Genomic DNA, 27,972 nt, shown 5'->3' on the forward strand with positions numbered 1-27,972 from the left:
TCCAAAAAGTAAGGGCACTCATCCACCCTGGGGTTCAGTGGCAGGCCTTTCAAATCCCAGCCCCAGAAACGCGAAACAGGAAACAATGCAAGTCATTTTTTTTTCATATATATTTTTTAATCCAGACCTTATCGTGACCATTTCACACTGGGTGGCTTGGAACGTTTCCCCCCTCCCCCCACCCCCGCTCTCTCTCTCGACATGCACGCACGCATGCACACGCGAGGCAAAAATGTGTAATAACAGCCAGAGATAAGAGAAAAGATTTATAAACAAGTTAGAATCCAAGATCTTTTTTTTTTTAAACCCCGCTACAAACTGGATTTTCTGTCAAATAATCTTGGTCCCCATCACTCGTCCTGGGGATTGTGGATAATCCGCCATCGGTCATCATTTCCAGGCCTGCCAATCTTCACCCATCACCGTGATTACAACCGCCGCGGATCATACGCAACTGTTGAACGTCGGGAACAATGCGCAACAACGTTGGTCATTGCCACGTTAGTACAACGTTATTGTACACTCGCACAGCGGTACTCCATCTCTCACACACACAGCGCTTTCGTCTTCATACGGAAATTGGTACCGCACCTAAAAAGAAGGTAGCGGGCGAAACGTTTCGCAGCGCTGATCGATTTACGCGGCCAATGCGAGCGAGTTACGCGACAGCCCCACCTTACCACGAGGTAAAAAAATAAAAAGAAATCGCTTCGTTGGGCCGCGTTGAGACATTTGAACCGTGAGACGTGGCAATATATATCTAGTCTGGGGGGCTCATGGCCCATCAGTCGCGCTGCCATGCCGATACTGTGCCGTGTCGAGAAGTTTTAGCAAACGAGCCGATGTTGCCGAAATTGCATCTAGATTCTCACCACGTTGTGGGGTTTGGGCCCTCCGTGAATGTAACTGATCTGGACACGTGACGTCTCAACGTTTTCGATGAGGTTATCGTCCACAGGGCATTGCATTTGGCCGGGTACATTGCGCTTGGCAGTGCAGCAGGACCATCGCACTTTCATTCTAAACAAAACCCATCGGTGAAATGTGGCGCTCGCCCACCCATGGTATCCAGAAAAACACACCAAGGCACATAATGGCCATCTCATGCCAGAAATTCTCAGAACGAGAAGAATTTGTTTTATAGATATCTCTAATTGCATTCGGTTTATTGTCAACGACCACACTTTTCGCAGGTTTAAAACAAACGTCACGGCTCGTTAATAACGGATTTACTAATCGCTCGCTCGCGTCAATTAATTCCGTTCGTTACTCTGGGACTTAAGATGATGGTAATCAATTTAAGTCCACCTCCCAATTATTTTTTGTGCTCATTTCATGCATTGAAAAATATCAAATATCAACATTTTATGATTTGGAGCCTTTTGTCGTCGATACACTGCGGCATTGGATGACGATTGCCGTTCTGCTTTTGAAGCGCACTGCGCGCACGGCTGTTGAGCACCGACCCCTGTGATATGTGGTCATATCTCACAAAGATTCCCGGAATCCAGAAAGGGTTGCATCGATTGGACACCACGAGCCGTGAAACCACCACGATCCGTTGTTCGTCACGTCCTGAAGCTCAACTTTGTTTGGGATTACCCTTAGGTCAACTGGGGCCTAAAAAAAAAAAATCAGTGACTGGGTCACAGAGCGGCATTGGACGTAGGGGAGGCCGAAAGTGGTGCTTGCCACAACGGCTCCCTACCCCCCCCCCCACCACCTTAATAGATGCTCGCTAACAGTAATCATTTCAACAGTCTGTTTGCTAAAGGATGGATATTTTTGCACACACGCGCACGCACACACCAATTCGTATGTTTACATCCATACAAAACACAAATATATTTACCAATAATTTCCGCATATATTTACACACACACTGTGTGGCAATACATATGGGGCATCCGCACCGTTGCGCACATACATACACATATACATAAATGGTACGTGTATACATACACTTATATATATATAAAATGTGGTATTAAGTTCCGTTAATCCTGCCCAGGAACAAACCAGGCTAAGTTCAAATGCAATACTGGCAGGACGAGAGAGTGGGCCTCGTACATTTGTTCCTTGCATCATTACGAATATTATAAAACATAATTACCGTGCTATTAATTATAATCAATAATTGTTAAACTGTACTGTGGGACGGCAGGGGCCATGGCAACGGACAGGGAAGTGCCCTTGCCTTGCGGACACACAACTTGGACTTTTAAACGGACGACATTCATCTTAAAAGGAGTGTTTTCTGGATTTCGTGGACTTTACATATATATATATAACAAATTTACTTGCAGGAGGAGGGAAAAAAAACCAACAAGAACATTTCATCCTCTCCAAGAGACCGAGTTGGGAGGCACGAAGAACGGTCTTGGTGGGAAGATTCCTGGCGGATAATTTCCCGGAAAGACAGACACCGATTTTGTGGCTGCCAAATCTTGCCGGCAGCCTCTTCCTCGAGTTCCAACCCCCCCCACCGCCCCCCGCTAAGAACTTTGCCACGTGGTATCACCGAGGACCGAGATCTTCCCAGCCGCTCCGTTCTTCTTCGAGATTCAGACGGCAAAAAACCTTGTTTTTCGCCAAAACTTCCGGATGATTCTCTCTCCTTGTTTTTCTTCCCCTCCTACTCTCTCTGGCGGAATTTCTTCTGTAAGCTTCTTGCACCAGGAGGCAGGTGTGCGAGAAGGGCACCGCTTTTTTTTCTCTCTCTCGGGAGGTTTTTCATTTGCTGTTGTTTTTACATCGGCAAGGCTTCCGATGGAAATCTCAAAAGCGGATTTAGTTTCGTTTTTGTTCTTAACGAAAAGGCACACGTACGTTCCGGCGTCGTAGAGCTTGCGATAGACGGGCACCTCGCGAATGAAACTTAGAGAGGGCAAAATCTCCGGAGTAGTAACGGCTGTTTGTCCGCGATGTGCACGCGTGAGTAAAGCCACGTCTGGATTTGTTTATGTTGACCGCTACTAAAACGTGCTTTCTGCTTAGGGCCTCGATGTTGGTGAAGTGTACATTTTTATAAATCTCAAACACAGACGCGTAACTTTTCGAATTTAGTTTTTTGTCGCGAGTGCCATTTTTCCGTTGGGGGGCGGGGGGGGGGGGTGCGATTCGTTGAACAATTTTCTTGCGCCCGATTATTGTCTTGCATCTTCTTGTATTATTCAGCCGGAGCAAACTTACAACATAAGTCCCGTTTTTTTTTGCTTATTTTTCTCCTCTCCCGAACCTCAAAATATTTAATTGTTAAAGTAGTTCCTTCCGCAAAGTTCCGCCCACCCCCAGCCTCCTCACCGGCGCAGCGATACCGTTTTTGTGTTGCCCACGGGTCGGCAAAGAGTTCACGGGAACGAGACGTTGACGCGCGGCGTGATTACGCCACCGTCGCCTGGACGCGAGCCGGAACTACTTGCACACGTATCGCTCCACGGTGCGCTCGCACTTCTTGCAGGTGACGTAGCAGCACCAGTGGTACTTGCAGTGGCAGCGCTCCACCAGCGTCTCCGAGTAAGGGTTGTACCCGCGGCCGCAGCACATGAGGTCGCAGCTGTCGCTCCCGGATGATGTCTTATTGCACTGCCTGAGGGGGGCGGGGAGGCAGGGAGAGACAAATGAGGCAAGCCACCAGAGACGAGGCCGAAGGTGCTGTATGTACGTTGAACTTCTCTCCTACCGTACGTAGCCAACCGTGCTAAATTAGGAGGTGTGCGGGTATGCACGCACACGTACACACGTGCGCACACACAATGCGTGCACGCACACGTACACACGTGCGCACACACAATGCGTGCACGCACACGTACACACAATGCGTGCGCGCACACGTACACGTGCGCGCACACGTACACGTGCGCGCACACGTACACACAATGCGTGCACGCACACGTACGCGTGCACGCACACGTACACGTGCGCGCACACGTACACGTGCGCACACACAATGCGTGCGCGCACACGTACACGTGCGCGCACACAATGCGTGCGCGCACACGTACACGTGCGCGCACACAATGCGTGCACGCACACGTACACGTGCGCGCACACAATGCGTGCACGCACACGTACACGTGCGCGCACACAATGCGTGCACGCACACGTACACGTGCGCGCACACAATGCGTGCACGCACACGTACACGTGCGCGCACACAATGCGTGCACGCACACGTACACGTGCGCGCACACAATGCGTGCGCGCACACAATGCGTGCACGCACACGTACACGTGCGCGCACACAATGCGTGCACGCACACGTACACGTGCGCGCACACAATGCGTGCACGCACACGTACACGTGCGCGCACACAATGCGTGCACGCACACGTACACGTGCGCGCACACAATGCGTGCACGCACACGTACACGTGCGCGCACACAATGCGTGCACGCACACGTACACGTGCGCGCACACAATGCGTGCACGCACACGTACACGTGCGCGCACACAATGCGTGCACGCACACGTACACGTGCGCGCACACAATGCGTGCACGCACACGTACACGTGCGCGCACACAATGCGTGCACGCACACGTACACGTGCGCGCACACAATGCGTGCACGCACACGTACACGTGCGCGCACACAATGCGTGCACGCACACGTACACGTGCGCGCACACAATGCGTGCACGCACACGTACACGTGCGCGCACACAATGCGTGCACGCACACGTACACGTGCGCGCACACAATGCGTGCACGCACACGTACACGTGCGCGCACACAATGCGTGCACGCACACGTACACGTGCGCGCACACAATGCGTGCACGCACACGTACACGTGCGCGCACACAATGCGTGAATGCACACGTACACGTGCGCGCACACAATGCGTGAATGCACACGTACACGTGCGCGCACACAATGCGTGCATGCACACGTACACGTGCGCGCACACAATGCGTGCATGCACACGTACACGTGCGCGCACACAATGCGTGCATGCACACGTACACACAGTACAACAACAAGACCCTACCATTTGCCACTAAATACTAGTATTTATTTTATTATTATTTTCTCTTGATACGTGACTTTACCGAAAGAACCAAAGAGTAATTTCTGCAGTCACGAAAGCTCCAAATTAAGTCCTTAACAGACTGTAGGGACAAGTGCTGTTAGCGAGCACCTATGAAGGCCGGAACGGTACACGAGGGGGTGGGTGGCCAGCACCACGCCCGACCGCCTTTGTCTCCCTAGTGGCAATGTTTACACACCGCACCAGGTACTCATTTGAGGCCGAGTCGACCTAGGGGAGGCCCAGGACCGGTTCAGATAATCGTCACTGGTGTTGGCCGTGAGCGGGTATCGAACTCATGTCGCCGGGTTCATAGCGCAGCGCGCTAACCCACCACACTTCCGCACACACACACAGCGTACACACACACAGCGTACACACACACACACGCACCTGTCCTGCGTGCCGGGCGACCCGAGCCGCTCGTTGACGGCGCAGTAGTCGGGCGAGCCCACGGTGTACACCAGCTCGTCGTCGCGCACCGGCCGGATGTCCATGTCGCGCGGCACCAGCTGGTGGCGCGTGCCCACGTGCCGGTGGGTCACCTTGCTCGCCGAGAGGTAGCGCGACTTCAGCTCGGCGGCGATGGCTGCGAGGTCGCGCGTGCCCTTCCAGCAGGTCTTCACCGAGCACGAGCCCGAGATGCCGTGGCACTTGCACTTGGTCTCCACCGAGCTGAGGAGGGCCTTGAGGAGACGGATGGGGGGGGGGGGTGAAGGAGCGATTCAGGATTCGCCAGCTAGGGCTGACCCCAGAGGGGAGAGAAGGCTTTGCTCGGTTTTGTTTGGGTGTCGCTCACGTCGATGCTCGAAGGTTCGGCACACACACACACGCTTCTGTGGCCGCGCCACGACCAAATCAAAGCCCCCCCGGCTTTGATTTCTCACCGAGAAATGTACCGCCCCCGTTGGTCGAATCGGCAGGTGACACGAGATTCCCATGTTACATCCGAGCTACCTCCGCGTTTCTAAACTATTTTTGTTTTTACATTTTACCAGGTAAAGCCCAAGAGCTGAACGGCTCTTTTTTTCAGAAGCGAGTGGCTTACCACGTGGACAAAATCGACGTGAACACTGGGAGAGAGCGACACGCAAACTCCAAATATACAGTAAGAGCGTCACGGGGTCGGGATCGAACCCACGACCTCCTGCGTACCCGGCGAGGTAGTCAACATCTTCGCCAGCGCGGCACCCACGCCACACCTCCGGCGTCGTCACCACCAACCTACCCGCCCCCCCCCCTCCCCCACCGTTCCCACCGCGTGGTTACCTGCCGGCCGACCTCGTTGTTGTGCAGGTTCATGAGCCGCGACACCTGGCCGCGCGCCGACTTCTTGGCGCGCATGGGCGCGTCGGCGAAGCGGCCTCCCACCGCCAGGCCGTGCCGCAGGTTGTCGCCGCAGCCTCCCCAGCGGAAGTCGGCCGATGGGGCCTCGGCCGGCGTGGGGGCGCAGGAGCACGAGGCGAGGTCACCGGCGGCGCAGGCCCGCGCCACCCCGTGGCTCGCGGCCGCCGCGGAGAGCGCGTACACGAAGGCGGACTCACGCGTGCCTGGTGGTGGTGGGGGGGGAGGGGCGGTAGCGTAGTGCGGTTAGCGCGACGCGTTACAAACCTCATCAACCATTGTTACACCCGCTCGTTCACACGCTCACCAACCCATCCACCCCCCCACCCCCGCTCGCTCACACGCTCACCAACCCACCCACCCACCCCCGCTCGCTCACACGCTCACCAACCCACCCACCCACCCCCACTCGCTCACACGCTCACCAACCCACCCACCCGTTCACACGCTCACCCACCCAGCCACCCAGCCCTGCCCGTTCACACGCTCACCAACCCACCCACCCGCTCGTTCACACCCACCCAACCCACCCAGCCCCGCCCGTTCACACGCTCACCCACCCACCCAGCCGCTCACTGGCCTGCCTGCCCGCCCGCGTGCCCACACACTCACCCCTCTCGAGGTCGGGAGAGAAATTGGGCGCCCGCTCTGCGGTGGAGCAGTTCCAGCGCATGTCGGCGAAGGCCTTGGTGCAGGCGCGCAGCGTGTCGCGTGCCGCCTGCGCCAGCACAGGCGCCACGTCCAGCTGGCGCCGGCACAGCTGCGTCTGCTCGCCCACGAAGCCGCCCAGCCCCCTGCACAGCCCCGTGTGGTTCCACACCTGCTCCACGGGCACCCGTGATATCGCCCTGGCGTGGTTGGCACGGGGAGGGGGGGGGGAAGAGGGCAACGTTGAAATGTTGAGAGGTACAGGATCACGCTGAACATTGCGGGAGGGGAGAGAGAGGTGGCCGCCGGTTATTGCGAAAGCCCAGCTGGACACCGCCACGGAGCGGCGTAGGGGAGAGACGGTGAGATGGAGGGGGAGAGAGAGAGGGGTGGAAGGGGTTAGAGGGAGGGAGGGGAGGTCAAAGAGGTCAAGTTAAAAATAGGAAAATTCATGATGCAGTAAACTTTTAAAAAATAGTGACATTACACAGCACTGATGACCAATACGAGACACCACTATGCAGACAGCGCTAAAGTCAGACTGAGCGGCGACACCGAGTGATGACGCGGAGCGGCGCGCCACCGTGGTAAAATCGCCCTGACGGCACGAGGCACGCCGCCGGGTGCACCGCACTAGCGGCGGGGACAAAGAAATAGCGGAACAAAAATCTGCGAAGCGCGCAAAGAAAGAAGCTCGCTTTGAATTACGCTGAGAGACAACGGGAAGGAGACGATCGCAGTGCATTAGAGGACTCACGCAGGTTAGGAGGCATCGCGTCGATTTGCAAGGGGGAGTACGCGGGCTTGGGCAGGGCACTAGTCCACAGGCCGCAGGAGGTCGTGGTACCGCCCGAGGTAGTGCACCACGAGCAGTTCCGACGAATGGGTACGGTGAAATGAGTGGATCGACCGATAACCCCACCCGTTTCGAGTGGTTTAAACCGCGTCTTTCGCGATTATTGGGGGCCACTAAAATAAATCAAAAAAAGGAATGCCACACCTCGGATGGCACTGGCAAGAGAGTGTACGTCAAGGTGATCGGACAACAACGCAGGAGCGCGAAGGAGCGGAAAGCCCTGGGGGGGGGGGGGGGGGGGTGGAGGCAACATCCGGGAGCTCCGGTGCGGAGATGGAGTTGCGAGATCGCAAGCGAGACTGAGCGAGGCTGTTGCGAGGGATAGCGACGGTGCGCAGCGGCCCGTCATCATTGGGTCCACAGCTGTTGACGACGACGAACGAGAGAGGCGGGGGATATTAGACGGTGGTGGAATATTACAGAGCGTGTGTCTGCGTGGGGGTAGCGGTAGTGCAACGGTTTGCGTGCAGAGCTACAGAAAACCCGTCGAACCGAGTTCGATTCCCCACTCGCGACCAATTAGTGGCAAATATCTGAACCAGTACTGGGCATGCCCTATGTCGACCTCGGCCTCAGACGAGTACCTGGTGCGGTGTGCAAACACTGTGGCCACCGAGGAGACGAAGGTGGCAGAGCGTGGTGCTGGCCACCCACTGCCCCCGTGCCGACCTTCATTAGGAGCACCCTAACAGCACTTGCCCCAACAGTCTGTTAAAGGCCATACGGGGGATCTTTGTATTCAAACCACGGTGCCAAACGACCACGATACTACATTACTCAGTCGGTATACAGCTTATATACATGTGTGTATGTCAAACTTCTTTCGCACCGTACGTAGCCAATCGGAGGTGCGGGGGAAGGACAACAAACTAAACACCCCATCGCGGAAAAGTTCCGAGAGCCTGCGAAGCTTCCCTGGGCAAAACAAGCGGCAGGAGACTCGTCGTGATGACGATATAGCCACGGGTGCATGTCTCATCAGCAATCGGTTCCAACGTGATCAGGATGACCATCCAGGGGCGGATAGAGAATGGATCGATGATAAGTGTCCGTGTCCATCACCCGTTGGCTCTCGTGCAGCGAGGCCTCCATTCAGCAGCGGATAGAGAATGGACGACTCGAATTTCGATCGATGGTACGTTTTACGAATATAGTTTCGTGATGATTAGACATTTGTAAAATGCTAATTATGGATAATACCCTTTGCAGCACGTGCTCAATCCGCTGCTGGATGAAGGCCTCCAACAATGTATTCCAAATGGACCTCAGCGTGTAGCATCTGCCAGCAGAGCTCAAGACCCTGATGTTTACAGAATTAATTAGCCTTAAACTAACAAAAGCAAATACATTTTCGACTTATTATTTTTTGCAAAATGTAAAAATAGGAAATAGCTTGTACAGTTCCGCATGTTTATCCTGAGCCCTACAGGATAAACAATTTGCTGTTATTATTAGTGTGTGTGTGTAAACTTTCGTTATTTTTCTAGCTTTGGGTCATTTTCCAGCACTTATACAATTAGAACATAATGCTAAGATTGATTACACAGACAAAGATCCCCCGTACAGGCCTAACAGACGGTCGGGACAAGTGCTGTTAGCGAGCACCTATGAAGACCGGCACGGCATACGAGGGGGAGGGTGGGGGGGCCAGCACCACACCCGGCCGCCTTCGTCTCCCCACTCCTGTTGCTTGCACATCGCACCACGTGATGTTGCTTGCACATCGCACCACGTGATGTTGCTTGCACATCGCACCACGTGATGATGCTTGCACATCGCACCACGTGATGTTGCTTACACATCGCACCACGTGATGTTGCTTACACATCGCACCACGTGATGTTGCTTGCACATCGCACCACGTGATGATGCTTGCACATCGCACCACGTGATGTTGCTTACACATCGCACCACGTGATGTTGCTTACACATCGCACCACGTGATGTTGCTTACACATCGCACCACGTGATGTTGCTTGCACATCGCACCACGTGATGATGCTTGCACATCGCACCACGTGATGTTGCTTGCACATCGCACCACGTGATGATGCTTACACCTCGCACCACGTGATGATGCTTGCACATCGCACCACGTGATGATGCTTGCACATCGCACCACGTGATGTTGCTTGCACATCGCACCACGTCGTGATGTTGCTTACACATCGCACCACGTGATGATGCTTACACATCGCACCACGTGATGATGCTTACACATCGCACCACGTGATGATGCTTGCACATCGCACCACGTGATGATGCTTACACATCGCACCACGTGATGATGCTTACACATCGCACCACGTGATGATGCTTACACATCGCACCACGTGATGATGCTTACACATCGCACCACGTGATGATGCTTGCACATCGCACCACGTGATGATGCTTGCACATCGCACCACGTGATGATGCTTGCACATCGCACCACGTGATGATGCTTGCACATCGCACCACGTGATGATGCTTGCACATCGCACCACGTGATGATGCTTGCACATCGCACCACGTGATGATGCTTGCACATCGCACCACGTGATGATGCTTACACATCGCACCACGTGATGATGCTTACACATCGCACCACGTGATGATGCTTGCACATCGCACCACGTGATGATGCTTGCACATCGCACCACGTGATGATGCTTACACATCGCACCACGTGATGATGCTTGCACATCGCACCACGTGATGATGCTTACACATCGCACCACGTGATGATGCTTGCACATCGCACCACGTGATGATGCTTACACATCGCACCACGTGATGATGCTTGCACATCGCACCACGTGATGCTTGCACATCGCACCACGTGATGTTGCTTACACATCGCACCACGTGATGATGCTTGCACATCGCACCGGGTACAGGAATCGTTTGAGGCCGAACCGAACTAGGAGAGTCCCAGGGACCGGTTCAGATAATCGTCACCCTGGTGTTGTCAGCGTTAGGGGGGGGGGGGGGATTTAACTCCGGGTGCGTAGCGCAGCGCGCTAACCGCTCCCCTCTAATATTTACAAGGACAAAGATTCGCCCCGTTTAGACTTTAACAGACTGTGGGGGCCAAGTGCTGTCAAAGCGAGCACCTTTATAGACACACCCGGCCGCCCTGGTCTACGCAGTCGTATCGGTTACTCACCACCCCACCCGCTAATTATTTCAGGCCGAGTGAACCTAGGTGTTGCAGGCTCCAGGAGCGCTTCGACGTCAGAAGTAATACTTCCCCGGTTTAGTTTGAAGGTGTCGGGACGGGACGGGGGGCACAGGGGGGGGGGGGTTACCCTTGGCTCCGCACCCCCCCCCCCCTTATGGACGGCCCTGTGTACACATGTAGTGTACATGTTCATATACAGTACGACACATGTTCATATACAGTACAACAATCTCAACGAATACGCCTGCAACTCCGTAGCCGTGGCCACACCACGGAAAAGGCAGCAGAATCAGAATACGTAATTATACTGGGCAGGAATCCGACGAGCTGTAAAGCTCTTATTCACGAATGTCCAGTCAGTCAGGGGCGGGTCAGGATGTTACAACAAAACATAATACAAACACACATGGGAAGAGAAGAAGGAACGCGGATGGGAATAGAGAAGAGAAATAATGGAAAGTTGGAGGGAAATGAACAAAGATAAACTTCGCCTCGGCGCGGCTGCACGGAGCAGGGTCTGTATTCACAGTGGGCGGCACCCAGAGAGGAGAAATTCTTGAGTGGGTGTGGCCTCATGGGAGTCACGTGATTTACGGGGGGGGGGGGAGGGGGGGCTCGAGCCGATTTCGATACAAGCAGTACATTGTATACACTATGGGTCATACATAGGAGGACGAGAGGAGGTTTTCACAACTCTGGCTGTCGCCTGGTGATGCTAGTTGTAATTACTGGCGAAACGTCGTACTCCGATTGTAAATGTTGTGGATTTGCTCTCCAACACAGCGGTGTGCTGTACTAGTAACGAATTGGCACGTTCTGGTGGTGGCGGCGGGTTTAACGACACATTAAAATTTAAGCGATCTAACCCAAAAAAAACATTATGGGTCATACGTAGCATACACAACGCGTTGGCGTGTCAACGACTTCACATGAGTGCTAAAAACCAAAAAAACGAGACGACGACGACGCGAGTGAACAATGGGGGGGGGGGGGGGGAATAACAACCACGTGGCTCGCGAGGCTGGGAATACGAGCGGGTGGGGGGGGGGCAGCCAAGTCCGTTTGTTGTGGCCAATGGTCGAAGGCCGCTCGTCTGGTCGCGTTACACGGGGATGAGACTATGATGACCATGCTGGCGGTAATGACTGCGGTGGCTACGTTCGGATTTAGATGGAGGTGGGTGGGATGGGGTGGGGGGGGTTGGAGAGAAATTGCAGCAGTCGCTCGCGACAACGCGAATTACCGTCGTCTCGTTTACAGCACCGTTGTCAATCCACTGCTGGATGAAGCCCTACCCCACCACCAACGCCCTGCCGTGCCCAGCGCGGTTTGGTAAAAGTGTGGGCGGTGAGGGGGTGGAGGGGGGAGGGGAGGGGGGTGATGGCGGGACCTATTTAGAAATCAGGCGCCACCCATATTAGCCGTGGCCGGGAATCTAACTCAGGTGGGCGATTTCATGTGGTGCGTGCACTTCACGATCCGACGGTGGAAGTACCGGGATTCTCTCTTCCACGACGACCGTGGGCCACGCTGAACCGCGCTCGAACACGACACGGCAGATGCGCGTGCACGTTGCATAAATGGAAGATCAAAGAATCGCCCAACTGCGACTGTGGAGAAGACCTAACCATCCAAGCACGTCGCCCATGAAATGCTCCATCCATGCACATCCTGGTGGTATCGGCGAAATCTGCACTGCGTCAACCACATCGGTGGACTGGATGAGATACCATCGCATCCATCTAAGACGATCGTTAAGAAAAATAAACTTGATTTTCACAATGGCACACGAAAAAAAGACTCCTCTCCCCCCACCCCAGACTCTAGAAGTGATTGCGCACGTGTACACAAAGACCCCCCGTAACAGACTGTTGGTGCAAGTGCTGTTAGCGAGCACCTATGAAGGCCTGAAATGGCACGTGAGCAGGTGGGTGGCCAACACCACGCCCGACAGCCGTTGTCTCAATGGTGGCGGTGTTTTTTAACATACTTCACCATTGAGGCCGAGTCGACCTAGGGGAGGGTACACAACTGAAAAACACGTAACCTCCAGCTCAAATTGAGATCGGACCTGTGTGTGTGTTGGTCACATGGGAACTTGTTTAGCAAAGTCAGACTAAGACTGCGTGTGTACCCAACGATCGGAAGGTTTGTGTCCTTAATTTAACCAGGTGATTCGCGATGGACCTTTTCAGAAAAGACCTGGGCACTTGCATAATGTTGACGTTGCACGTGCCAAATACACATCACGGAATATGCTCCGGCAATTTGACTGCTTCGACACTCTTGCGTGCACGATATACACGCGTAAAAAAATGTGTTTTGGCGCAGAGTGCCGACTATTGGAACGTAACCTGCCATAACTGCATACTTTATAAACACCCGCTGTAAATATTGATTTCATTAGCAGCTCATTAAGAGGCTCGTGGGACAGCAAATCAGCTCATGTAGCCGCTAATGCTCACAGCTTGGGACTAGCCACAGTAGGGCATTCACCTCATTCACTCGCGCCTGCAGTGGTTACAGCTCGGACTCGGGGGGGGGAGGTGGGGGGGGGTCACAAAAACCCAACCGTTGGGGTCACCAAACTAACTCGAACTTGGAGTCAAAGACTCACACGTCAGCTCATAAAAACTCGTAATTGGGGGGGGGGAGGGGTGTTATAACGTCCCAACTATTATGGGGGTGGGGGGAAGAGGTCACGAAAAAAAAATCGATCTTGGCAGGTTGCAAAAACTTGAATTAGGGGTAACCAAAAGTCACACTTGGGGTTCAGTCGGATTCGCCGAAAGCAACATTTGGAACCACAACACCAGTCGCTCATGAAACCCCTAAGTCTCAGAGTAATAAAGCGACACCACAGGCACCGTGACCCCCCACTCGTGTCACGCCGTGACCCCCCCCCACTCCTGTCGCGCGCCGTGACCCCCCCCCCCACTCCTGTGTCGCGCCGTGACCCCCCCCCCCCACTCGTGCCGCGCCGTGACCCCCGACCCGTGCCGCGCCGTGACCCCCCACTCGTGTCGCGCCGTGACCCCCCACTCGTGCAGTGCCGTGACCCCCCACTCGTGTCACGCCGTGACCCCCCACTCGTGTCACGCCGTGACACCCCACTCGTGTCACGCCGTGACCCCCCACTCGTGTCACGCCGTGACCCCCCACTCGTGTCACGCCGTGACCCCCCACTCGTGTCACGCCGTGACCCCCCACTCGTGTCACGCCGTGACCCCCCACTCGTGTCACGCCGTGACCCCCCACTCGTGTCACGCCGTGACCCCCCACTCGTGTCACGCCGTGACCCCCCACTCGTGTCACGCCGTGACCCCCCACTCGTGTCACGCCGTGACCCCCCACTCGTGTCACGCCGTGACCCCCCACTCGTGTCACGCCGTGACCCCCCACTCGTGTCACGCCGTGACCCCCCACGAGGCCCTACGATCGTTTACGAACATCGAGCAAACCGGCGCAGAACCGTCTCATCGGCACTCCCCAGGATGTCGGCAAACACCACCACCACCACCAACGAGAGCACGTTATCTTTAGGAGACACGAATATATATATACACACACACCCGGCCATGGTTAGAGCTTTTTATAATACATATATGTATTTTTAAAAGGGTAGCTACGTATGATAATTGTTTTTTTACCCTTTTATCTGGCAACAAAACTGACACCTTTTTTTTACAAGGAGTCATGTTTGCATAGACCACAATACCTGCAGTCGGAATGCAATCAAAAAATATAACTGATAATGTATGCATTGTCCTTGAAGTTGATTGGTCCACACCCGAGACAGCTTTCCTTAGAGCCTAGTCTCACATGGTCTTGGACCATTCCGACTGCAGGTATTGTGGTCTATGCAAACATGACTCCTTGTAAAAAAAAAGGTGTCAGTTTTGTTGCCAGATAAAAGGGTAAAAAACCAATTATTATATTTTTCTACTGGCAAATGAGGTTCCAATTGGGTAGCTACGTAGTATGTTTGTTTGATAGAGAATATCGTTTATGGGAGGGGGCGGGGGGGGGGGTACGAAGCGTCGACAAAATACGAACGTAAAACATCTCAAGCCGGACGGCGTGCACACAAACACTGCTGCCCCATGGTGGACGAGAAGAATTCACCACCCCAGGTGGTTCCGGGACCATCCCCTGATGCAGACCATCCCCCTCGGTTTCAATCTTCTACTGCGACGAAGCTTCTGGGACGGCAACCCCTAAACCCACATCGCCACTGCATTGCCATTGGCAGCAGCATCAGCAGATGCACTTCAACGTTGACGATGATGCACAGATGGGGGATATTAAAAATAAACTCTCCAACGGTGCCCGGAGACTGTGGTCACCCACCCAGAACGGACAACCATGGGGAGGACATGGAAAAAACCAGACTCAATGGCCGAGTTACGAATACGAAGGAGGAGGCACTGTCATCATCACCAGTCCGTTTACTCCCGACGCAATCATCTGGCTGATCAAGCCGCCTCGACGTGAAACGAGACTTCTTGTCGCTTTACATCAACATCAGCCAGGAGGAAGAGCGGGGGTGGGGGGGGGAAGACGACAGGGCTAAGACCCGCGGCCGCGCCACTTGTGGGTAATCGCGCTCAAAACGCCCGCGATGCAAAGGTCGCGTTTATCAGCGCAGCCACAGAGGGGTTCACACGTGAGAGTTTCACGATCGGCTGACTGACGTCTGGGGGAGGGGCTCAATTAAGCAAATTAGGAAGTGAATGCACACGTGTGTGTGTGTGTGCGTCTGTGTGTGTGTCTGTCTGCGTGGGGAGCCGTGTCCTTGCGGTTAGCGCGCTGCGCTACGAACCCGGCGAACCGGAGTTCGATTCCCGCTCACGGCCAACAGCAGTGACGATTATCCGAACTGGTCATGGGCTTCCCCCCTAGGTCGACTCGGCCTCAAATGAGTAATTGGTGCGGTGTGTAAAACAATCGCCACTGGGGAGACAAAGGCGGCCGGGCGTTGTGTTGGCCACCCACCCCCCCCTTCGTGTGCCGTGCCGACCTTCATTCGGCGCTCGCTAACGGCACTTTCCCCAACAGTCTGTTCAGGCTATACGGGGGTTCTTTGTCTTTGTGCGAGGGTGGCATGGCTATTACTACGAATGCACTTGACGACACACCAACAGGTTGTGTGTGGTGCTTCCGTGTCCACCGTTGATGTTGTTGTTGCTGCTGTAATAATAATAATGTTGCCTCTCGCTCACCGCCCCCCAATGTTTATTCCGCAAAACGTTTACGGATCGGCGCCAATGCCTCGAAGCGTCTTGGATTCATTCGGGGAAATTTTTTTAAAGAAATTCTCGCCGCTGGCCGCAATTGCTCGGCTGGTGTTGTGCGGAATTGTTTTAAATTCTGGGATAATATTCGTGGATAGCCAACGACAGTAGCTAGTCTATGCGCGCGTAAACATCGTGCAAAACCCTGACCGCGTGTGCCGATCTCCACCGTCGTGGCCAGGAGTTGAACCCAGGTGGACGAAAACTGTAGAAGCGCTTGGAGCGGAGTGCTCGAGACGGACAGCCGCTTTAGACACGATCACCAACACAATAATCCGATGTTCGTTTAGAACAATCACGCGCGCATATGCAGACACGGAAAGGACAAAGACTCCCCCCTTCCCTTCCCCGTTTAGCCGTACAAACCGGTGATGTTAGCAAGCACCTATGAAATCGGTGGTGTGGTCAACAACTATGCCCGGCCCGCCTTTGTATTCCCCAGTTCCGAAACCACCGCATCGGGCAATCTACTCGCTTAATGCAGAGTCGATGTCCAAATCAAGGCCCCCAATGATCATTCAAGTTCGATTTGCGATGCGCAACAAATGCAGACGTCAAATCGAACCAGAGGTTGCCGGCATTCAGCGCTAAGCATCGCACCAACGCTGCCCACACAAGAACGCACAAGACAAAGACCCCCCCACCCACCCCCCGTGTAACCTTAAGAGACTTTTGGGGAAAGTTGCCGTGAGCGAGTAACACCGTCGATTGCTCGAACGGGTAACACGAGGTGGTGGTGGGGGGGTTGTCCAAATCCACTCCCGACCACCTTTGTATCCCCAGGATACACACCGCACCAGGTGTTAAATTTGAGGCCGAGTTGACCTAGGGGAGGCCCGGAGACTTGTATTTAGACAACAGTCGATGGTGTTGGCCGTGAGCGAGAATCGAACTCGGTCCGTCGGGTTTGTAGCGTCGCGCATTAACCACTACACAAATCGTACATGCATATACACACACACATACACACACATACACACACATACACACACACATATACCATGTACACACGTCACGTACACATAAATACATACACAGATATGCGCGCGCGTCTATGTTATTATACGCACACACACATAATCACGTAAACCATATAGGAATACATCCTGTACATGAGAATGCACGCATATATTCACACATGTACCCTAGACAAATATAATGTATACATACTATATGCTGTGTGTATATAAAGATCCCCCGTATAGCCTTAACAGACTGTAGGGGCAAGTGCTGTTAGCGAGCACCTATGAAGGCCGCAACGGTACACGAGGGGGTGGGTGGCCAGCACCACGCCCGACCGCCTTTGTCTCCCCAGTGGCGATGTTTACACACCGCACCAGGTACTCATTTGAGGCTGAGTCGACCTAGGGGAGGCCCAGGACCGGTTCAGATAATCGTCACTGGGTGTTGGCCGTGAGCGGGAATCGAACCCGGGTCGCTAGATTCATAGCGCAGCGCGCTAACCGCTACACTACCGCTCCCCTACTATGTATATATATACACACACACACTATATGCCGTACACACAAAGATACTAAGACGAATAAATGCCCACGTATTAGATTAATCGAATGTTTGGGCAAATGCTAAATGCGCGCACCTACGGAATTTACAACACGCACACACATATATATGCAAACATCATAATTATATACACACACAGTATGCGTGTATACTGTCTATTTAACAACATACACGCACACACATACACAAAAACACACGAAACGCCAAACACTTCTCATATCAGCACTGGTGTTTTAGGCAAACTACCTGTTAGCGAACACCTATTAAGGCCGCATACACAGAATCAACATTCCACGCATGCATTTACACATTCCGTGTACACAACCCATCAGCGGGCAGCAAGGGGTGATTGTCGTTTCGTCCTGCGCCAAACGCCACTGAACCCACGTGGCGAAATATGGCCAAGTCCGCCGACACTATCCGCACTGCATGACGCGGCGTGGCCCTCATCCAGCAGTGGATTGGCATTCGACAGGCTCGACTCGCAAACACACAGACACCCTCGGTATGCGACGAACGGATGGTGCAATAAATGCGCGTTGCGATTAATAATACACACAACACCATGCACACACACACACTACACAATACACACTACACACTACACCCACAATACACCAGACACACTACACAATACACACTATACACACCCACAATACACACTACACACACACACTACACCATGCACACACACAACACAATATACACTACACCATTATATACACGCACACACACACACAACACAATATACACACACCATTAAATACATGCACACAACACAAATTACACACACACCATTATATACACACACACACAACAGTATACACACAATACACCATATACACACACAGTACACACAACAGACAAAGAAACCCACACTCCTATAGCCTGACCAGACTGTTGGGGCAAGTGCTGTTACCGAAGACCTATGACGGCAAACAACGGCACACGAAGCGGGGGGGGGGGGGGCGGCGGCGTGGGTATCAAAAAAACACCACGCCCGGCCGCATTTGTCTCTCCACACACAGGGCACTTGCGCTGGTACTTACAGCCATCGGATCGCGTTGCAGCAGACCACTTGAAGCACCAAGGCGCGCAGGACCCACACCAGCCACTTGCTCGCCATGCTCGCCGCGCTGGTGGAGGAGGCGAAACCTCTGCGGGAACTCATTTCCACTGATCTGCTCCGGTGCGGGTCTGGTCTCGGTCTAGCACGGGTCTGGTCCCGGGTCTAGCACGGGTCTGGTCCCGGGTCTAGCACGGGTCTGGTCCCGGGTCTAGCACGGGTCTGGTCTCGGTCTAGCACGGGTCTGGTCCCGGGTCTAGCACGGGTCTGGTCCCGGGTCTAGCACGGGTCTGGTCCCGGGTCTAGCACGGGTCTGGTCCCGGGTCTAGCACGGGTCTGGGTTGCGGTTCCCCGGTCCAAACCCCGACCAAAAAGAAACCCCACCGCACTCGGATTCGCGCTTTGACCGCAAGGAGGAGAAGTGCACAAAGCGTGGTGCGAGCACCGACGACCCCTCTCTGTGATCTGGCGGCTTCTGCGATTACTCGCGATGAGTAAGAAGATGCTGCGCTGCTCTTGATGATGCGCTGCTCTTGATGATGCGCTGCTCTTGATGATGCCGCTGCTCTTGATGCCGCCGCCGCCGCCGCAGATGTGAATCTTCTTGCGCGATGTGAATTGGAAGGAAGAAAAAAACAAGTTCACGTGCTCGATCCTAAATTCCGCGGCTCTGCGCTTGTTGTCTTAGGTTCGGGTCGTAAGACGAGCAAGTCCGCTCGGCCACCAGCCACTTGCGCGTTCTACAAAGAAAACCGGTTCGGAGTCGTCGTCGTATAAACCGGTGCCGCCGATTCCACGTCTGTTCCGAGAACCCTGCACGCGAGACACAAAAGACGACGCACAAATGAAGACCCCCTTCCCCGTTCCGCTTTCAACAACGCTGTTTTGGGGGGCAAGTGCGGTTACGCAAGCACCGGGGAGGTGGGTTGGGGGTCGACACCCACTCCCGGCCGCCTTTGTCTCCCCACCGCACCAAGGTGCACACTTGATAATCGTGTAAACACTGCGGAGGCGCGGGGCAGGTTGAGATATTCCGCGTCTGCCACTTGGTCGTGAGCGGGAATCGAACGTCGTTTTTTTTTTGTCACGCGGTGCGCTAACCATTGCGCCACCCCCCCCCTCGTACACACACGACAGACATGCAGACACACTCTCAAACGAAGCCATCCACTACAACCCCATTCAACTTTATAGCCTTCAAACCCACGAGCGACGTTATGCGGCGAGGTGCGTCTACAGGGGCACACCATTCTGAAAACCGTGGAGCAGTGTACATTTAGAAACCGTTCATGGTCCGTTCACGCACAACACGATCGCTGAACTCCCCCTTCGAATTCCAAGTCGCTCCAAAGAGAACGAGACGCAACCACAACTCGCGCCCGATGCCCGATGCGCACTTCTACAAATCCGTTTCACACAACTCGCATGCATACAACAAGACGAAGATGCTCCCCCCCCCCCCCCCGTGTTGCTTTCACAGACTGTCGGGGCAAGTGCTGTTAGCGAGCACCTATGAAGGCCGTCACGGCACACGAAGGGGTTGGGTGGGCCAGAACCACGCCCGGCCGCCTTTGTCTCCCCAGTGGCGATGTTTGTACACACCGCACCGGGTCACTAATTTAAGGCCGAGTCGGCCTAGGGGAGGTCCAGGACCGGTTCAGATAATCGTCACAGATGTTGGCCGTGAGCGGGAATCGAACTGCACCACCGCATGTATTGCACACACACGCGACACACCCGATTATAAGAATGACAGGTGGGGTGGGTGGAAAGTGCGTCTTATAATCCGAAAAAAACAACGTACATTTGTTGAGTTTTTTTTACTTACACGCGCCGTGCCGTGCAATATTATTATTTCGCCCCAACGAAATCACACGCGCGTAACAAAGTAAGCAGGCGAACACACAACAACAACAACAACACAGACACGCGCGCGCGATGTTCGATGCGCTCCAAAAATGCCACGAACGGAGGGAGAATCGCCAATTCGCAACGCGTCCACACATCACCCAACCCCCGCATGGGGCCACTCGGCCGAAACGTCCGTGCAACTCAAAGGGTCGCAGCGACATTACGACGTCGTTCGACGGCGAGCACCCAACAACGATCGAGCCGAGCTCAATTTGAAGCCGATGAAGATTGAACGTCTTCAGCGGAAATCCGTTCAAAAGCGATGCCGAGTTTCGGCCGATCTACTGAAATGGGGTCGGACCTCATCAGCGCTGCGAATGACCGAACGAACAGCGTGCGCAAACGATTCCAGACCAAACAAAAAAAGCGATTAAAATTCACGCGTAATCGGATTATCGCCTCTAATGCAAGTATATTATAGTGTTAGCGCCGTGTGAGCTGTACTTACTCGGAACGCAGCCGCGGTGTGAATGGCTAAAAGAGCGTCAATTAAAGGGACGCGACGCGTGGCGGTGGGCTCTCTCTCTCTGGGTGCTCTGCGGAGGAGGTCTCAGAGTGGAGTGAGAGGCGGGCGAGCGGACGCGGCAGAGACACTGAGCATCTGATCGCATAAGCCCAGCCTCGTTTAGCTCACACACACACCCACCCACCCACTCACACACACACACCCACCCCCACCCACTCACACACCCATATCCTTTGTGTGCGTGTGTGTTTGTATCTCTCACACACGTACACACCTCCACATAACAAAGACAAAGATCCCCGGTATAGCCTTAAAAAGGGATGGGGCAAGTGCTATTAGCGAGCACCTATTAGGTCCAGAACGGTACACTAGGGGGTGGGTGGCCAGCACCACGTCCGGCCGCCTTTGTCTCCCCAGTGGCGATGTTTTACACACCGCACCAATTACTCATTTGAGGCCGAGTCGACCAAGGGGAGGCCCAGAACAGGTTCAGATAATCGTCACCGGTGTTGGCCGTGAGCGGGGAATCGAATTCGGGTCGTTGGCTTCGTAGCGCAGCGCGCTAACCGCTGGGCCACCGCTCCCCACATTCACATACCCCCCCCCACTTTCTCCGACTTGTCCATCCTTCTCTCTCACAGACACTCAACGTCACCTACACATACGCACATCCGTCATGTGTGTCTGTATCACGCACGCACGCACGCACACTCCTCTACACACATAACCCACCACCCTTTCTCTATCTTGCCATCTTGCTTGTCCGTCTCTCTCACAGACACTCCACTTTACACACGCACACAGCCACACACACACAGGGAGGAACCAACACACACACACAAACACATTCTCATTCCCTGCCGGCGCGTCCATCTCCCACGCAGTACGCCAACGTCTCCGAACCAGTTCTGACCAGCGTGGTGAAGTACAGAGCCGTCATTGACTCGGGGCTCTTCATCCAGCAGTGGAATTACCATGCAGACACAAACTATACAAGGACGGAAAAGACCCCCCCCCCCACCACCCACAGCTTTAGCCGCAGACTGTTGGACCGCAGGCCCAACCGCCTTTGTCTCCCCACAGATATTCGTCACCGATGTTGGCCCTGATGGGGGATTGAACTAGGATCTCTCTGCTGGGTTATTAACGCAGCGCGCTAACCGCTGCGCCACCGCTCCCCACACAACGCACCCACACACCCACACCACCGTGGTACGCACAGCACTATCTTGGCAATTCAACGACCTTTAATACTCGTGTTCGACCTGAAGTGCCAATACACGAGGTGATAGCAACGGGAGGGCTTGCAGCAAGCTCAACAGCTACACAGCGCACAAACCGCGTGGCGCACGAACCGCTGTACCCATCTCAACTACAGGGTGCCTGCTTCCTAGCACATGGGGGGGGGGGGGGGGTTACATTCAGGGCGGCTACGCTCAATCAAGGGGACATCTCACGCTCAAACCTACCAGCAAACCAGGCAGAGCAGCGAGCGACACGACAGAGCCACGCAAGCCACCGTGGAATGCGACATCAAACTCGATGCTGAGTAGTATGCAAGACGTCTAATGGAGAGAATCAACGCGTCCATTCATAGGAAACGTACCGAAATAGATCGTGTTATTTAACCATAGATCTTCTTGGTTCTTTCGGTAAAGTCACGTAGAATGGAAATAATAAAATAATAATAAAAATCTACATAATAAAATAATTATTTAAATATGTTTTTTCCCCATTCTACGTGACTTTACCGAAAGAACCAAGAATATGAATCCCTGCAGTCACGAAAGCTTTAAATTGAAATGTAATCATAGATGTATACTACAGCTCGATTATAATAGAACGGTGGGGGGCGCGGGGGGTAGTTCTCTGTATCGGCTGCGTGTCTCGCCACCGATCTGATGATGAGAATAGTGGTGGTGGTGGTCACAATCCTAAATGTTTGCGAGCATCAATCGAGCAGTGACGGAGTGCTGCCACCTGCCGGAATGAGTTCTTCATCGCAACGAGGGAACAGCGCTGCTCGACGGCGTGGGCGCACTTTTCACGTGGTGTGTGTGTTGAACTTGTTTCGCACCGCGCGTAGCCGACCGTGGTAATCGGGAGGTGCGGGGGCTGGACGAACAAACGGAACACAAACAGCGATTCTAAAGAAATGGGGTTTCTATCGAGGTTTAAAGAGAGTGCATAGCTCCAGTGGCTTCCGAATAGCATAAGGAAGAGCGTTCCAGACGGCCGTAGAAGCGCATCTGAACGCCGGCGATGGTTATCTGGAATGAGGTCCTGGGCCTCCACTAGGTAGACTCAGCCTAAAATGTATATTACCTGCTGCTGTGATTGCAGTGCGATCTTAACGTCGATACATAGCAAGCGGAATCTATGGTCACATCAGAGACAAAGGTTCCCCGTATAGCCTAAACAGACTGTAGTGGCAAGTGCTGTTCGCGAGCACCTATGAAGGCCGGCACGGCACACGACGGGGTGGGTGAGTGGCCAGCACCCTGTACAGCCGCCTTTGTCACACCACCAAAGACAAAGATCCCCCGTATAGCCTTAACAGATTGTAGGGGCAAGTGCTGTTAGTGAGCACCTATGAAGGCCGGAACGGTAAACGAGGGAGTGGGGTGGCCAGCACCACGCCCGACCGCCTTTGTCTCCCCAGTGGCGATGTTTACACACCGCACCAGGTGCTCATTTCAGGCCGAGTCGACCTAGGGGAGGCCCAGGACCGGTTCAGATAATCGTCACTGGTGTTGGCTCCGTGAGCGAGAATCGAACTCGGGTCGCCGGGTTCATAGCGCAGCGTGCTAACCGCTCCACCACCACCACCACCACCGCTCATGCGTACGTTGTACCGGGTGGGGTGCCTTTAAGAGCTGCTCGCAAACTCCACGTGCCCCAACAAGCCAGCGCGTCCCGACGGGCTATACATTGTCCTTGGCAATTACCATTTGTTAAGCGAAACTCGTTGAGAGGGGCTCAAATCCTTGACTGGGTACCCAACAAAAAGTCTCAATACACACTGGCGGTGGACGTGCAGACTTCCTTTCATCCAGGCTCTGCGGGTGTCGACAAATCCCATTACGCCTGTCCCGAGCTCCAAATAGGTCTGGCGTACGGTACCGTAGCGCGAACAGCCGATATTGTCAATCCACTGCTGGATGAAGGACCTCCGGCACACCGATGAGGGTTATCTTGACCATATTTCACCACGCTCTGTTTAAATGGCGTGTTGGGGAAGGGAAGGATCGTGCCAATGCCGTGACCATTATCAGCAGCAGCAGCTGCCGTGCTCTATCCACTGCTGGATGTCGCCATCTCTTACAACAGTCTCGCCACGCAACTATACATCTACGTCGGTGCACCGGGGCAGATTTCGCCGCTCCATCTCCACCGTGGATGTCCTTGCGGGCGAGTTTCCCTCCTTTGCCTGCCATTCCGTCGTGAGTCTCCACCACCGGACCGGGCATCACGATCCCTTTCAGCATCTAAACTAGAAAACTATTTTTTTCGTTTCACCAGGTAAAGGGCCACCGAGCGAAATTAGATAGTTTTCATAAGCGAACTGGTCACAAATGATTGCTCAACGAAGGGGCCCATCGCGTGGAAATTGTTAGCAGCCAAATACTCCAAACGCACGTTGACTCTAAGTGTGTCGGGAAAACCCGGAGAACACGCAGATATACAGGCAGGCGTCAGGGTTGGGATCAAACCCACGACCTCCTGTACACTCGGCGAGGAAGTTAACATCTCTTAGCCCCCGCCACGCCCCGTGTCGTTCCCCCCCCCCCGATGCCCACGGACTTTTCGTAACATACATCGTGGAAGTAATTCCACGATTCGAAACGATGACGCTCCCGAATGGGGGAACCACTTCAGTTGAATAATGTTGCTCGCACGATTGCGATAAACTTCCCTTGTGCTCGTAAGGCGGTCACGCTTAACATCGGAGACTCGTGACAACGATACTTGAACCAACCCGAAACAAACCGGCGTGGTGAAGTATGGCGAAACAAAAAAACCCACCAACTCTTGGTGACACGACAACGCAATTGGGAAGATGTCGTGATCCAACAGTGGATGGATCATGGCCGATTAATTATTGTTAAAACACACACACACACGAGTTCAATAGGAACCAAATAGTATATAAACACACGTATTGAAATGTGGATAAGTGTTACGCCGATGAATTATTGTTAAAACACACACACACGAGTTCAATAGGAACAAAAAAGTATATAACACGCGTATTGAAAATGTGGATAAGTGTTACGCCGATGAATTATTGTTAAAACACACACACACACACGAGTTCAATAGGAACAAACTAGTATATAACACGCGTATTGAAAATGTGGATAAGTGTTACGCCGATGAATTATTGTTAAAACACACACACACGAGTTCAATAGGAACAAAATAGTATATAACACGCGTATTGCAATGTGGATAAGTGTTACGCATTAAGTGGGTCTCGCTTAAACGATCGGATGCACCGATCCTACTCGTTAAGCAGTAATCGTTTATTCTTTGCACATTTTAAATTCCACATTCGCCAAACACACTCGCTGTCAAATGCCAATTTTACAATAATCAAGTCATAATCTATACAGCTTCACGGATCATTGACGCTATGGATAGGTGTTCATCACTGCAGGCTATGGGAATAATTTCTGTTTGCGAGCGCCTATTAAAACAACTGTCGATACAAAGACATATGTGGAGCCTTTGAAGTCATGGTAGCAAATTATTGTTATAGAGCACAAAATTCGCACGAAGTAGTATGTTGAATTTATTTCGTACCGTACGTAGCCCAACCGTGCTAATCGGAGGTGATTACAAAGGTGATCTGTTCGGTATTGTAGGCTATCGGATCTAATATCTGTTAGCGAGCACCTATTAGCAAGATGTGCAGTACAAAAGGTTACTCTGTTCAACATTGTCGGACATTATTAGAAGGATGTCTGTTCGCGAGCACCTATTGAGATATCACGGCAACACACAAACACGGACCACCTTTATAGCAAGCACGTCTGACTGCGCGGTTCCTTCTGAATCGACTCACCAGCCGCCTCCGCCGTCTCTCGCCCAACAAGAAGCACCCTCCACAGGTCGGGATGCGAACCTGTGTGGATAGGGTCAGTAGGTTCTCTGTAAGCTCCACACGCAGCCAGCAATGGCACAATACACACACGCGCGCGCGTGGTTTGCGTGTGTGAGTGTGCATATGTACAGACTGTCGGACAGCCATTGGCCCATCAAGGCGACACCAAACCGCCCACACCCCCCCCCCTGCGTGTTTCCCCACCACCATCACCAGACGTTTATTCGCAAACTTGATCGCACGCCCATCCCCCCCACCCATTCCCCCCCACCAAACACCCCACCCATCCCCCCACCCATCCCCCCACCCATCCCCCCCACCAAACCCCCCACCCATCCCCCCCACCAATCCCCTCCACCAAGCCCCCCCCCCACCAAACACCCCCACCAAACCGCCCTCGCGTTTCAACTTTTTTTCCTAATTTATCCACGAAAGCCACACTCAGTCCCATGACTTTTATGCTGTAGCATCTTCCTCCTGCTGCTGCCGCTGCATTGTGCTCATATATTTTTTTTAAAAATGTTTCCAGCCAATTGATGACGATGATGAGTTGTGTTTATGATTATTGTTGTTATTAACTTAGAGAGGAGGAAACCGGAGCACCTGGAGGAAACCCACGCCTTGCGCGAGGTGGCACAACACCGAGTCCCCCTACAGATGGAAACAGATGGCGATCCGTGCTATTTTGTCAGCCCCGCAGGCTTCTCTTCTCGCCCGAGACGCCAACGGGGACCGCTCTCAACCCATCGGGGACTCAACCGAACTGCGAATCCGGCGAGGGTGCAAACCACCAGGCGATGAGTCGCTGATGGCTTGCTCACCCATTGCAACACGCTTACTCCGGTGGAACAAGTGGACTCATCTATTCAGCGACCACCCCCTCTGCTAATATGGGATTGCTCACAAGCATTAAACGCACAATTGTAGCCCTGCTGCTGCTGCGGCTTATGTTTTTTTTTAAAACGCCATATGAAATAAAACGACGTACATTATACGTGTAATATTGAAAGATATGCTTCCAAAAACTGAACTTTGTTTCTGGGTGATGCCGATAATATTACCACTACCCCATCCTTCAAACCAGCCTCTTTTTCATTTAAGCACAAAAACGAACTCCCAACACGTTGGTCAACGACACGTCGTGTGTGTGGCCTTTATATTCAAATATATATTACATAAAATAAAGAGTTTCGGGTAAATGTCTCCTTCATCAGAGCACAGATCTAGAGAGTTCCAGAGAGGTCGAATGGATACAAAAACGAGTTGAGAGTAAAAAACAAACACCACACAAATTCCCCGTTGGATTCACACACTTACCATCCTGCCAACGCGGCTATTGCTCAAGCGAACGAACTTTGCATCTGGTCCGACGGTCTGAGTTTTGTCAGCAGCAGTCGAGCATGTTAAACAAATTCTGCCGGACCTACAACAAAAGACGCGCCTTCATAAACGAGTTACTGTGTATTGTTTGATGTCAGCTCGAGTTAGACGATGCAACCGCACAAACCAGACATCCCGGTTCGCATCCCCCTTTGAACGAACGCGTTGCATTAAATACAA

The 27,972-nt window shown here is 53.3% G+C and overlaps 1 protein-coding gene across 4 annotated transcripts; it reads right to left on the reverse strand.

Moving 5' to 3' along the window:
- Window positions 1-95: 95 nt before the first annotated feature.
- Window positions 96-27,972, reverse strand: WNT11 (Wnt family member 11). 4 transcript variants are annotated; one of them, XM_078614059.1, is made up of 7 exons: window positions 27,730-27,972; window positions 26,374-26,433; window positions 18,912-19,741; window positions 6,987-7,222; window positions 6,300-6,580; window positions 5,424-5,716; window positions 96-3,589 (listed from the first exon to the last, which is right to left on the reverse strand). In XM_078614059.1, exons 3-7 carry the CDS (start codon window positions 19,031-19,033, stop codon window positions 3,415-3,417), a joined length of 1,107 nt encoding a protein of 368 aa, XP_078470185.1. In that variant the 5' UTR covers window positions 19,034-19,741; window positions 26,374-26,433; window positions 27,730-27,972; the 3' UTR covers window positions 96-3,414. The 4 variants fall into 4 exon arrangements, with proteins under 4 accessions (XP_078470185.1, XP_078470188.1, XP_078470184.1 ...); XM_078614062.1 differs by lacking the exon at window positions 26,374-26,433; XM_078614058.1 differs by lacking the exon at window positions 27,730-27,972 and having other exon boundaries at window positions 26,374-26,568.

The sequence above is a fragment of the Lampetra planeri genome, chromosome 43 (genome assembly GCF_965212315.1).
Source record: "Lampetra planeri chromosome 43, kcLamPlan1.2.h2, whole genome shotgun sequence".
NCBI classification, from domain to species: Eukaryota; Metazoa; Chordata; class Hyperoartia; order Petromyzontiformes; family Petromyzontidae; genus Lampetra; species Lampetra planeri.

What these genes read in the sequence shown, in the direction of transcription:
- WNT11 (XM_078614062.1), bottom strand. Translation starts at nt 19,033, where the DNA reads ATGAGTTCCCGCAGAGGTTTCGCCTCCTCCACCAGCGCGGCGAGCATG. An exon ending in TGCAACGCGATCCGATGGCT is followed by an intron (nt 7,223 to 18,911) that starts GTAAGTACCAGC and finishes CAACCACGCCAG; the next exon opens with GGCGATATCACGGGTGCCCG. An exon ending in TCGCCCGGCACGCAGGACAG is followed by an intron (nt 3,590 to 5,423) that starts GTGCGTGTGTGT and finishes CGCCCCCCTCAG; the next exon opens with GCAGTGCAATAAGACATCAT.